We start from the raw sequence: 12,694 nt of genomic DNA on the forward strand, positions 1-12,694 counted from the left end.
GTATTTAACGTAACACAAAGAAACATTCTATTGATGTATCAGATTAAATTAATTATCCCACACACTTGTGGAAGGATTTGTAAAAAAGTAGCTATTCTTATAAATAATTTTTTTTATAAAACAAGTTGAAATTCAGAAAAAGTGACAAAAAACCAAGTGGTATTCGCCAAGTTCACGTACGTAAAACATTCGGACTATAGAGTTTGAACGATCTAATTTTACAACAGTAATCTAAAAATATATTTACAAGATGTTCGCTGGAAAGAGAGTGTCAGTCTTTCATTTTGTTCTATAAATCGAATAACATAAAATAAATCTTTGCGGATATCACAGCATCACGTAATAAGGTTATTTGTCAGTACTATTCGTGGATATTATTAGTGAAAAAAGTGATAATAATATTATTAATCTTGTGATATTTTTTACAAGGGTGAGTATACATAAAGAACGTTTTAATTTTCTGTTTAACAGTGATGGCGAATATAAATTATTTTCCAAGGTTTCATAGAAAAAAACTATTGTTAAATATAAGTGGATAATAATAGATTATTATTATTACACTATCTAATCTAGATATATTTTATTAGGAAAGTAAATTGATATCATCAAAAAAATCTTTTTCGGTTGCGTAGGAATTTCCTTTACCGATCAAACAAAATAATAATGTCATAATGGCGCTAGTGTGCCCTGTACGCAATTCTGTGCCTTCTATATAATTTTTTACCATGGACTTATGTCAGTAGTGGCAACTTCGAATCAGCTGTTATTGGTAAACCGTTGTTCCAAATATTCGCATTCCGTGATGAACAGAGAACTTTATTGGGTAGATTCATTGCTAAATTTTTCGTGATTATCACTTCAGATATATATACTTTAGGTACCATAATTATTGGTAGGATAATTTAAAATAAATATTGGAGAATAAAATCACCTTTTTGCCGTTATGGGGATCTGAAACATGACAGATAGACGCATTAACTACTGCTCATGAAAGTGGTAAGAAAAAATGCATCAAAATCATCGGAACATTGGGTCAGTGTAATATCCTGTTTATGAAATCCACAAAAATATTATCTCAGAAAACGCCTGTTTTAGAGACAAAGTATTTTACTTATAAAAGCATGATTAATTTTAGTAGGACACAATATTAAAATCAAGTAAATTGAATTTTAAATTCAAAAAGTTAAGTACTTGCCTACCATGTGTCAGAAAATATGACAACACATTATATTTTCGTCTAGGGGGCACTGGGCCATCTAGAAAATTTGACTGAATTTGACATTACGATCTTGGGTTTTATTGAATTGTGTTTTTTTCTTAGTAATATTTGAAGAAGTTATATTTTTCAGATATTGAATCGAACTAAACATGGACGCTAAAGTAAATAACGGGGTTGCAGAAGCTGTAGAGCTTCCGAAAGATACCCATGTAAGTATTATTATTTTTCACCGGCATAACCTATGTTTTTTGTATTTAAAAAAAAACACTTTCGGAAACATTGTATTATTTACATTTTAACGTGCTGTCTTACATAAACACTTTACCTTTTTAAACGTTCACAATAAAGTTTTTATAAGGTAAAAACAAGATAATTTTGAATTTTATGTAATAAACAAATCGTAAAGCGGACAGCCCTTAACATTCGAACAAATTGATTATTGAAAAAATAATGTGCGAAAGAAGAGTTATTTTTCAATGTGCCATACTTTTCGAAATATGTTAATAATGTATTAAACTGCCAACTCCTATTTAAAATACCACGTTAAAAATCATAATTTCTTTGTAGTCTAACATATGTTAAATGGTGATACAAAACATTGGTAAGAGTCATGTTTTGGCCGGTGTTGGCACTTAATGGTTTTGCTTTTCCATTGTCATAATAGTAAAAAACTAAGTAACCATCACGCCATTTCTGCAAGGGTACGCAGAGAGAATAGAATGGCACATCAATCTGTCTTTGCACACAATTTTTGCCTCTTCCACATTCATGCATCTCCTCATACATACACACCGATTATTCCGACCCCTGACCTGACCACTTTCCACTGTATAATAAAATAACAACTATTGAATTTTTTCAGCATGAATTTTATTTGACCAGCAACCGGGTTTTGTCGTAACCGACATCATCAGACTGGATATAATAAAATAACAACTTTCTGATTTTTTTCAACATTATTTTTATTTGACCAGCAACCGGGTTCCGCCATCATCAGCCTGGATATAACAATATAACAACTTTTTAATTTTTTCCACATGAATTTTATTTGACCGTCAGACACACTTTCTACTATTTGAAATACTAGTACAGCACTAATGTAGTGGAATAAGCTAAGGGATGGGGTTTGATGGACAGTTAGGATTCTAATGATAGATAGTAATGTTTCAGTCATTTAGACTCAAGGGTGCATTTAGATCAAGGGTGGCCAACCCGTGGCCGTGTGTTCTTGCGGCCCGCGGAGCATATCACACATTTTTATCTTTGTAAATAAAACTGCCAAAAGAACATTCCATCGTGCGTAGTTCATATCATACCCCATATATGAAAGTATCTCACTATCGTGACAATTTCTTCTATATACCAATATCCGTGGTAACAAACAATCACGACCCATGCCAAAATTATTTGATTTATAGCATTTGGAAAACTGTTTGCATGTTTACAAGATGAATCGTTATCAACTAAACAGTTCTGACGGACAAAATAAGACTTTTCACTAAAATTTATTTTGTTTTGTTTATTTTTTTATTATTATTTTTAATATTGCCCAACTCTAATCTAATAAGTGTGTTTGATTCTCATTTTTGTTATAACTTCTTAAAAAAAAAACAATAGATGTACATATTTCTCGTTTGCTTTGAATTATAAAAGAAATTTTGTTTTACGGCCCGGTAGGAAATCTCATTTCTAAAATTTGGCCCGGTTGCTGAAAAGGTTGGCCACCAATGATTTAGATTGTTAAGCATTTTTTATATTATTGTCTATACAGGTAAAACAAGATGTACTATCGAAAAAATCTGCCAAGGAGCTTCGTAAAAATGACGACAAGTCGTTGGAGCAAGTTTTGAAGGCGCTTAATGGTCTGGGCTCTCCCGAAGAGAAGCTGGCGGCCATGTGCAAGAAGTATGCGGAGGTAGCGGATGAGAGCAAGAAGTCCAGTACCAGTAGCAAGCAGTGGGAGAAGAAATACGTGCTCGCGCAGAGAGAAAAGGAACAGCTGCAGGCGGAGTACAACAGGACCGTTCTGCTCAAAGTGAAGCTTGAAAGCCTCTGCCGTGAACTACAAAAGCAGAATAAGTCTGTGAAGGTACCAATGTGTATTTTTTTATCTAATTTTGTGTCATTTCTTTGCTTGATACTCCAAGGGTGAAGACTGACCGGAGCATTTCGACGTAACGTAACGTCGTAATATCGCTCGCGGCGAGCATGTTATGTTATGACGTTACGGCATTGCTGACTGACCCCGATCAGTGCTCGTTTGTGGCCTTGTGCTCAGTGTTGCCATATGTCACACCAAAAAATCTGAATTACAGTCTAGAAATCTGTATTAAATTTGTATAGAATCAATAACCCAAAATCTGTATGAATCTTTGCATACGTAGTTAAAATTTCGGACGACGAAGGTGTGATTCTTGGTTCTGTGATTTTAATAAATTACAGCTTACTCCAGATGAAGGAAAAAGAAGATTCCCCGCAGTTTGGGGAATTTCCTTCAGATTGGCAACCCTGGTACTGACCTAAAATTGCATCCGAATTTGATGGAGCATTTGGAACAAGCTGCGAGCAGCTCGGCTCGCTGTACTGACTGCCTGAATGCTCGCATCGTAACATATTACGTTACGACGAAATGCTCCAGTCAGTCTTCACCCTAAAATTTAAGCGACTCGTATACATTTTGACATCTCAACATAGACGAAGGAGAATATGGAAATCGTTGCGTTTACAGGGCTTACAACCATCACAGGCTGGTTTGAGCGATCACTTTACACACGTGTAACATTCACCATTCTATCCTTGTCTTTTCTCAACCTTGTTCTGTTCTCCCGTTCACATTTGCTGAATATACTTTCTTACTCATTATCTCATTATCCATTCGCTCCGGATGACCATACCACCTTATCATGTATATTAGCAGCTGTGCTGTATTTGATGGTATATGGAGGCACATGATGTATACCCTCTGCTATATTTGTATAAACTGTATATTTGTACAGTAGAGAACATATTGTAAATAACAAAAACACTGTAGAAAAAAATCAATCAATATGGTTTGATAGCTTATCAATTGGTGTGTTTGAAATAATCTCCCAATCCTTTATCTGACAATATGTTCATAGATGTAGTAAGAATATCTATGGGGATGTTCATAAAAGCTTTATTTTTATTATTATTTTGTTTTGCTTCATTTGTAGTGTAGATGTCCCGAGATGGTGACAAAATAATGTCAGCAATTTTTCAGTCTTATATTTATTTGATATCACTGTAGGACTGATCACCAAGCCTTCATGTAATGAACAATCAAGAAGATACTGTGTTCATATGATGTAGTGTTCTATGCACCGTCAGGTGTGGATAAGGGTTATAAGAAACAGAAGAATAATTTTTTTACTGCTTGAATAATTTAAGTAAATGTTTGTATATTTGAACAGTAAATTTGTGGATTATAAAATAATAGAATTCATAGAGATTGCATAAAATTAACTTTTCCGAGAGTATGGACGTAAATGAATATCAGTGCAAATTTTCCTCAAAGGAGTATTGATGTTAATGAACGTCAAAATCCGTCTTGTCAGTTAGTATGACGTAAGTTGTATAGCAATGACATTTGCGGTTATTTGTATGTTATTTTGGCATAAAATAAAACCTAGAGATGTTGAATTTTTAATTTTTTCTTTTTGTTTTTGAATCTTCATAATACACAAATTTCATACCAATCAACACAAAAAAAAATAAAGCTACTTGAGATCTACCTAAGCTTCTTTCCCTAACTGTCAAAATATTTTGAATATTGTTTAGTAGATAGTGTTGTAGTATTAATCAGTCTTGATAAATAAGCGGTTAGCTTCGAAACCGGTTGACATTATAATTAAGTTATAATAAAATATTTATAGTGATTTTCAAACAAAGTTACATTTTAATTATAAAATGGAAAATCACAAAGTTAGTGCTTCAAACCCACTTACCAAGGAAAGTGGGCATCAATTATTGTACTCTTGGAAAGGTTGAATGGACGTAGCTTGTTGCTGATGTAAATCAAGACTTTATATTTCCTGTAAAGTTATAGCCATTTTTGAATCTGTCATTTAAGATTCCTTATTTTGTGTTTTCAGGATGAATCTTTGTTGAAAATCAGGGAAGAAGAAGAAAGACGCAAAGAGACCCAGGCCAAGTTCCAAAACACCTTGACAGAGATCACAACTCTGATGCAGCAGAATTACGAAAAGAACACCAAGCTGCGAGATGACAATATTGACATGACAAAAAAATTCAAATCCGTCGTAGAACAATACGAACTTCGCGAGCAACAAGTTGATAAGATGGCCAAGCAGATGTCTTTGGAATCCCAGCTGTCGGAGGCCAAGCTGAACAAGGCCAATCTGGAAGCTCAAGCGGAGAGAGAGAAGCTGCTGACTGAGAAGAAGCAGCTGTTGATTGAACTGTCGCAGTACCAGGCTCGGTGCACCGAGATGCAAGCAACCGAGGCGGCATTGCGCTGTCAAGTTTCCATGTACACAGACAAATATGATGAGTTCCAGAATGCTCTGACCAAGAGCAATGAAGTATTCGGCGGGTTCAAGGGGGAAATGGAAAAGGTAGCTTAAACATTTTTCTTTTCTTTTAAAAGTAATAACCCCCAAAGCTTCTACTTTTAGAGGCTTGTATGCAGGTAGGAAAGTAAGGATAGGGAAGGTTAATGTGAAAAATGCACCACAAACACCCAAACCAACCTTCCTGCAGACAAGTCTTTGAAATAGAGGGTTTGCGGGTTATTGCACCAATTGCAAAATAAATTCAAGAAAGATTTATTTTCTCTTTCTTGAATTTATTTTGCAATTGGTGGAATAACCTACAAAGCCTCTATTTTAGAGGCTTGTCTGCAGGTAGGATACTAAGGGTAGGGAAGATAGATGAGAAAAGATACATCACAAACACCCAGACCTATTGAAAATAAATATTTCTCGAATTCATTTTGCAATTGGTGGGAATTGAACTTGCGACGGCAGTTTCACAGTTGAGCGTCTACTCAACTACTCCACAGCACCTGTCATTCTAATTGCACAAAAAATAATTTTAATAAACATATCAAATCATAAAATAATTAGAAATATACTAGACAACAGTGGCGTATATAAATTGAACTGCGACTGTGGAAGTTCATACATTGGCATGACTTCCAGGTAACTCAAAATAAGAATCAGGGAACATGAATTATGTTTGAGAAATAATATTTTTTCAGAGTTCGCCAATCATTTCATAGAATCATAATTACATATACAACAAAAATTATGTAGGAATCCTAAAAATTATAAATACGAAAAGTCATAAACTGAATCATTTTGAAGCAATAGAAACTCAAAAAAAATAGGAATAATAATAAAGAGATGATCAACAATATGATAGTGACTAAAACCTCCCTTCTATTATCCATGTTCCCTTAATAATAAAAAAACATAAAAAACGGCTCCTACCCTTATACTTTATCCTTCAACGTCCCAACGACACAACTCTAAAATTTAGACTTAACTTCACATACGATATTTGTAAATGATGCATAATGCATCGAAACACATGTCAAATTGATTTCAACACAGTTTTTTTATCAATGCCGACCGTAATTATACCCAGACATACCCAGTATACTATAGTATACTAATCACAAGTAACAGTAAACCCAATTCCGATCTGTACCATGTTTTTGGCGTCTCTCGCGCTTAAATAAACAAACAGAACGCTTATAAGCGTCTCCTGCTCTCTACCAACAATATGCAAAAGAAGCTTTTAAGCATCTCCTGCTCTCTACCAACAGTATGCGAAAGACGCTTTTAACCATTTTCTACAATGTGTTGAGAAATAGTGGTATTTAACAAATAAAATTTAAGTCTGATTTAAACTGTTTTATTTAAATTTGACTTGCTATTCATTCACTCTGATATCCTTGCCCTGTCCAGATGTCCAAAAAGATCTTGAAGCTGGAGAAGGAGACCACCATGTGGAAGCAGCGCTGGGAGAAGTCGCACTCTGCCCTCCTGGACATGGCTGCCGAGAAGCAGCAGAGAGACGTGTCCTCGGCCCACCAGTCCAGGCAGCTGCAGCAGCTGCAGAAGCTCTGCAGGACTATGCAGGTACCTAGGATAACCTACCTGAAAACTTAGAATTAACCATTATCCATATATATATATATATATATACATATATTTTTTTAAATATTTCTTTGTGATTAAGGAACATTTTTATAAAATCACTATGTTAGGTTTTGAAAATATTAACTTTTTTAATATCAACTTCTCATGGAATGCGCCCACATGAACCTATACCGATCATACTATAACAAAAAGATCTACATCCTCTCGGAAAACCAGGCGGCCCTTAAGGCCCTAGGCTCCGTTGAGATAAGATCTAAACTAACCTATGAACATACAGGTTCTAAACCACCTGGCCGAAAAAACGTGATAAGGCTGGTTTGGGTACGCGGGCATTGTGGTGTCATGGGCAACGAAACTGCCGATAAACTTATTTAAACTGGTGCTGAGAGGCCACCAATGGGCCCTGAGCCCTATCAAGTTAAGCCTAAAAAAACTGGGCCATAGACAAGAGTAAAGAAATCTGGTCCAACAGCTCAGGGATGAAACACGCAAAGGAACTGATCATGGGGTACTTGTGGAAATTCACTACAGAAGCTCTAAAGCTTAGCAAAAAACAAATAAGGATCCTAACCAGGACCTTGACAAGACACTGCAGACTGAGGAAACACATGACAAAAATTGGACTACATGACTACAGTATACTAGTCCCCAGTATGCAGATTTTGTATAGAGGATAACGAAACACCAATCCACATTCTCTATAATTGTGACACACTCAATAGCAAATGAAGTCACATCCTTGGAGAACCACTACTGGACTCCGAGAAGATGAAGCTCTTACCACCAAGACAGGTGGTGAGCTACATGACTCATGTAGGTCTTGAGAGTGACCTGCGATACAAAGGGGAGGTCACAATAGACCTAATATGGTCGCAGTGACATAAGGGATGCAAGATCCCTTGACCTCACAACAAAATTAAAAAAAAAAAAACAAAAATATATTAACTTTTGTCGGGTTGTGGTCCCGTGGTTAGTGTCGCGGACTCTTGAGTCAGAGTTTATCGGTTCGAATCCACTCTACCACAATTTGATACCTATTTCTAATAATGACCCGCTTAGCCTTACAGAAATATTATGAAATTGAAGAATTTTTAAAAATTGAAAATTACTTTTATAAAATTTAATTTTGTACATCTCAACATAGAAGAAGAAGAATAAGGAAGTCTGGGTATTCACAAAGCTTATGATCTGTCATGGGCTCAAAGCTCTTCAATTAAATATAACAAACAGGTACTATGCAATAAGGGTTCATTTCTTTATAAATGTCCTTATTTCAGGCGGAGCGAACATCTCTTCTCGGTGCCTTAAAAGACAATAATATTGAGCGTCCCCCACTTCCTCAGCTGCCCCCTGAACCAGAGGTCGTTCCGGCTGCAGAGCCTGTTGACAAGGTAACAAGGTTTTTTGAGGTCAATGTAATATGTACCATATAAATATGTATTTATTTATTTTATCATGTGCATGTGAATCGAATGAGTAAAGAAAGAATCCTAAAACAAATTTATGAGGAGAATTTGGTTGGTAATAGAAGCAGAGGAAGATTGAGAAAAACTTGGCATGATTAAATATTTCAAATACTTGAGTGGTCAGGTCAGGAGTCCAAATAATTGGCGGGTATGTATGTGGAGATGTAGGAATGTGAAAGAGGCGAAGATTGTTTGCAAAGACAGATCGGTGTGGCATTCTATTTGCTCTGCCTTCCCCTACGGTGAGCGGCGTGATGGTTAGTTATTTTTAAAAATAATTTTGTCACGTAATTAATTATATGTACTCATATGTATATATTTTTTTAGGTTGATGCAATGGCTGCTTATTGTACCCAGTTGAAGCAAAGTTTATCCCAGCTACAAGGTCAACTGGATGTCCTAACATCTAAAAGTGAATCCCCGGATGAGTGCCAGTCTAGAAGTTCGGAGAAATCTAAAACCCCTGAGCTGACTCCGGCGCCTAAAAATAAACCCAAAAAGGGAAAGGGAAAGAAGGGTAAACAAAATGATGCCAAGGAATCTTCTAAGGAAGCCGAAGCTGTCGAGGAAGCTGTGATAGATTCTAAAGAAACTGTTGAATCACCTTTAGATATTGTTAAGAGTGCTGAAATTGCAGAACTGCCAGTTGTTGAGTCCAATGGAGGAAACACTGATGTGACTCCGATTAGTCCTATCGAGGTATTAGAATTACCAATAGTTAGCGATTTGAAAGATGATAAAATTACCGAATGTGCAATCGAACCAGACAGAGTAGAAAAACCAGGTGTAGAATCTAAGGAAGAAATCAAAACGGTTATTGAAAACAAACCTGTTGGAAACCAAAAACGTTCACCAAAGAGTGGAAAGAAAAAAAATATGCCCCAAAATGCTGGAAGTTCAGTGCAAAAGGCTCCTGCTGTTGATACTAAGGTGGAAGCTACACCTGTCACACCCGTAGATCTTGATGCTAAGGTAGTAGCTACACCCGATACTCCTCTAGTTACTGACACTAAGGTGGAAGCTACACCTGTCGCACCCGTAGTTCTTGATTCTAAGGTATCAGCTACACCAGCCACTCCTCTAGTTACTGATACTAAGGTGGAAGCTACACCGGCCACACCTGTGGTTCTTGATGCTAAAGTAGCAGCTACACCTATCACACCTGTGGTTGTCGATACCAAAGTAGAAGCCGCACCCGCTACACCCCTAGTTGTTGATGCTAAGATAGAACCTATAAACGTCACACCCGTGGTTGTTGATACTAAGGTAGAAGCTTCACCTGTCACACCTCCAGTTATTGATACTAAGGTTAAGGCTTCACCTGTCACACCTCCAGTCATTAATACTAAAGTTGAGGCTTCACCCGTCACGCCTCTAGTTATTGACACTAAGGTAGATGTTAAACCTGTTATACCTCCAGTTGTTGACACTAAGGTAGAGGCTATACCTGTCACACTTCCAGTTATTGACACTAAGGTAGAAGCATCTTTGATTAATGAAATCCCAACAGATAATATGCTTCCTGCCATTGTCAAGGTATCAGACACTGAGAAGGTAGTTGATTCTTCTCCTCTTAATCAAGACTGCGCAGATAGTCCGGCAGTTTGTTTAAACAACGTAACCGCTCCTGTCACTCAAGATTCATGTAAAGGAAATGTTCCTGAAAAGAAACAAACACCAAAGAAGAAAAAAGGTGGTGACAAGTCACCGAAACCAGCCAAATCTAACCCTCCCAGTGAAAAGGTTGCCTCGCCCACATCTGGTGTGAGCAATCAACCCAAGCAGGTATCAAAGGATTGCCCTCCGGTTTCCAAAGATTCTAGCAAGCCAACTAACAATGAAACATGTAAAGCAAAGCCAAAAGGAAAATCTCCTAAAGCGAAGAGTGCTCCTGCTCAAGGGTCGGGAAGCGTCGACCCCCCTGCGCCTGCTCAAGGGTCGGGAAGCACTGACCCCCCTGTCCCTGTTCAAGTGTCGGCAAACATCGACTCCATTTTAGAAGTACTCAATTCTGAAATAGATCCGTTAACTCCATGAGAAATGCTATTTTTTGGGTTTCTCATAGCGGTTGTTGAATTTGGACTGTACTGTCTCATTATTTCAAATGACAAATTAAAACTCATCAATTAGCCTGCATGATCAATGATAAATAGTTTTTCTAAATATTGACAATGCGTTGCTAACATCTCAAAATGTTTCTCTTTTTTTCATTCTTTTTGTTATTTCAAAAGATACTTATTTACAATATTTCAGTGTCCAATCTATGTTCACAAATACTGGATTTCACTCCGCTTAGGAGCTAATCAAATCAAGATATTTTCTTGATATCTCAACATAGATGAAGAAGTTTATTGAGATGGGACTCGGAAAATATGACAGGCATCTATTTAGGGATATCATTAAAAAATATTGAGATGCTTATTTGTTTGCAGTTGTTTTTTTAACACATGTTTTTTTTTGTGTGATGTGTTAAAAAAACTTAACGCCTCTTTTGTGAAATGTTACGAAACTTGGCTTTCTTTATAATTTGACATAAATATCTCGTGGTTTTTATCGTTAGTATTTTCAATCTTCTAGTCTTTATTTTATGTATTGAGCTCCTAAATTCATTATCGAATGTCTTTAATTATTTATTTTTTATGTGTTCCTTGTTGCATTTAGCTTTTTACCATTTTTATAACGATGGATTAAAACTGAAGCCAAATCAATTATGTATGTCTGTATCGATATAATGTTCCGATCTGAATATTATCTCTTCATAGTATTGTTATGTTTATCGTAAACATTAATTTTATAAAAATAATGTAAGATATTAATGTGTATTTTGAATTGTGCCTGTCGTTAGATTGGTATGTAACCTCAAAACATCAAATTCGTCTTCTGAATACTGCGTATTCTTAAATATACAATTTTTATTGAAAGCTTTTAATATAAGAGTATTTTAATCTAATTTTTAAACATGTTTTGATTTTGAATAAATACTAATTGAATTTGAAAAGAAAATACGTTTTATTTATCTCACACCATTCTTATGTAGCTGTGACACAAATCTATACAGATTTCTGATTACATTTTTCCAGGTTATGCCATGGTGCGGCAAAAGATCTATTTGCCAACATTTTGAACCAGGAATCAAACAGCATAACATAAAATAAAAGTAAATTATAAAAATATCAATTCTTACAACATGATTCCTCATAAAAAAGTTGTATTTGTATAAATGTGGGTGCGGTTATTAGTAATGTATAAGTTATTAATAATTTTGAAAAAAAAACATGAAAGAGAAATAGAAAATAAAGGAATGAGATTATTACAAGTCACTTGTGACAAAGGGTTTATGTCTTATGAAATTTAAATTTTAAGAAATTCTTTTTTAAATTATTGTTATTTTGATTTAAAAAGAATAACAATAATTTTAGTCATTGAAAAAGTAACAACAAGAAAAAATATTTTTCAAAAGGCGAAAACAAGAAATAATTCTAGAATTTGTAAAAATGAGTCATCTATAGTTGAATTTCTGAACTAAAATATTTTGTTATCAAGGAAACGAACCAAATTTTTGGGAACCTAGGGTAGTATAGTTACGTCTTGTTTACGTAAGATGGTGCTTCCGCGGATTGAAAACCGACAGCGAACCCAGTCGCCATAAGCTATGTCTTATGATGGGATTCCCAATGATAATTATTTATTAATTTTATATTTTCTCTTGTGTATTTGTTTTTCTATTGGGCAATTTAAGATTAAAATTACTTTGCGCAAGGTTAGATTTGATTTTTAGAGTTAATATTAACTGTCAAAATATTACATGTTAAATCGAAAACAAAGTTTTTGCCCTAATTATTGTTTTAATAACAGTGTGATGT

The 12,694-nt window shown here is 35.3% G+C and overlaps 1 protein-coding gene across 1 annotated transcript; it reads left to right on the top strand.

The window, feature by feature from the left end:
• The first annotated feature begins 239 nt into the window (after positions 1–239).
• LOC148311959 (uncharacterized) lies at positions 240–11,834 on the top strand. Its single transcript, XM_088278268.1, has 7 exons — positions 240–430; positions 1,350–1,428; positions 2,991–3,308; positions 5,332–5,814; positions 7,171–7,344; positions 8,643–8,756; positions 9,159–11,834. Exons 2-7 carry the CDS (start codon positions 1,369–1,371, stop codon positions 10,866–10,868), a joined length of 2,859 nt encoding a protein of 952 aa, XP_088134394.1. The 5' UTR covers positions 240–430; positions 1,350–1,368; the 3' UTR covers positions 10,869–11,834.
• Positions 11,835–12,694: the final 860 nt, after the last annotated feature.

The sequence above is a fragment of the Brachycentrus maculatus genome, unplaced genomic scaffold (assembly GCF_059751285.1).
Source record: "Brachycentrus maculatus isolate JH-2025_06_01 unplaced genomic scaffold, ASM5975128v1 h1tg000055l, whole genome shotgun sequence".
NCBI classification, from domain to species: domain Eukaryota; kingdom Metazoa; phylum Arthropoda; class Insecta; order Trichoptera; family Brachycentridae; genus Brachycentrus; species Brachycentrus maculatus.

What these genes read in the sequence shown, in the direction of transcription:
- LOC148311959 (XM_088278268.1), top strand. Translation starts at nt 1,369, where the DNA reads ATGGACGCTAAAGTAAATAACGGGGTTGCAGAAGCTGTAGAGCTTCCG. An exon ending in AGCTCTGCAGGACTATGCAG is followed by an intron (nt 7,345 to 8,642) that starts GTACCTAGGATA and finishes TCCTTATTTCAG; the next exon opens with GCGGAGCGAACATCTCTTCT. An exon ending in CTGCAGAGCCTGTTGACAAG is followed by an intron (nt 8,757 to 9,158) that starts GTAACAAGGTTT and finishes ATATTTTTTTAG; the next exon opens with GTTGATGCAATGGCTGCTTA.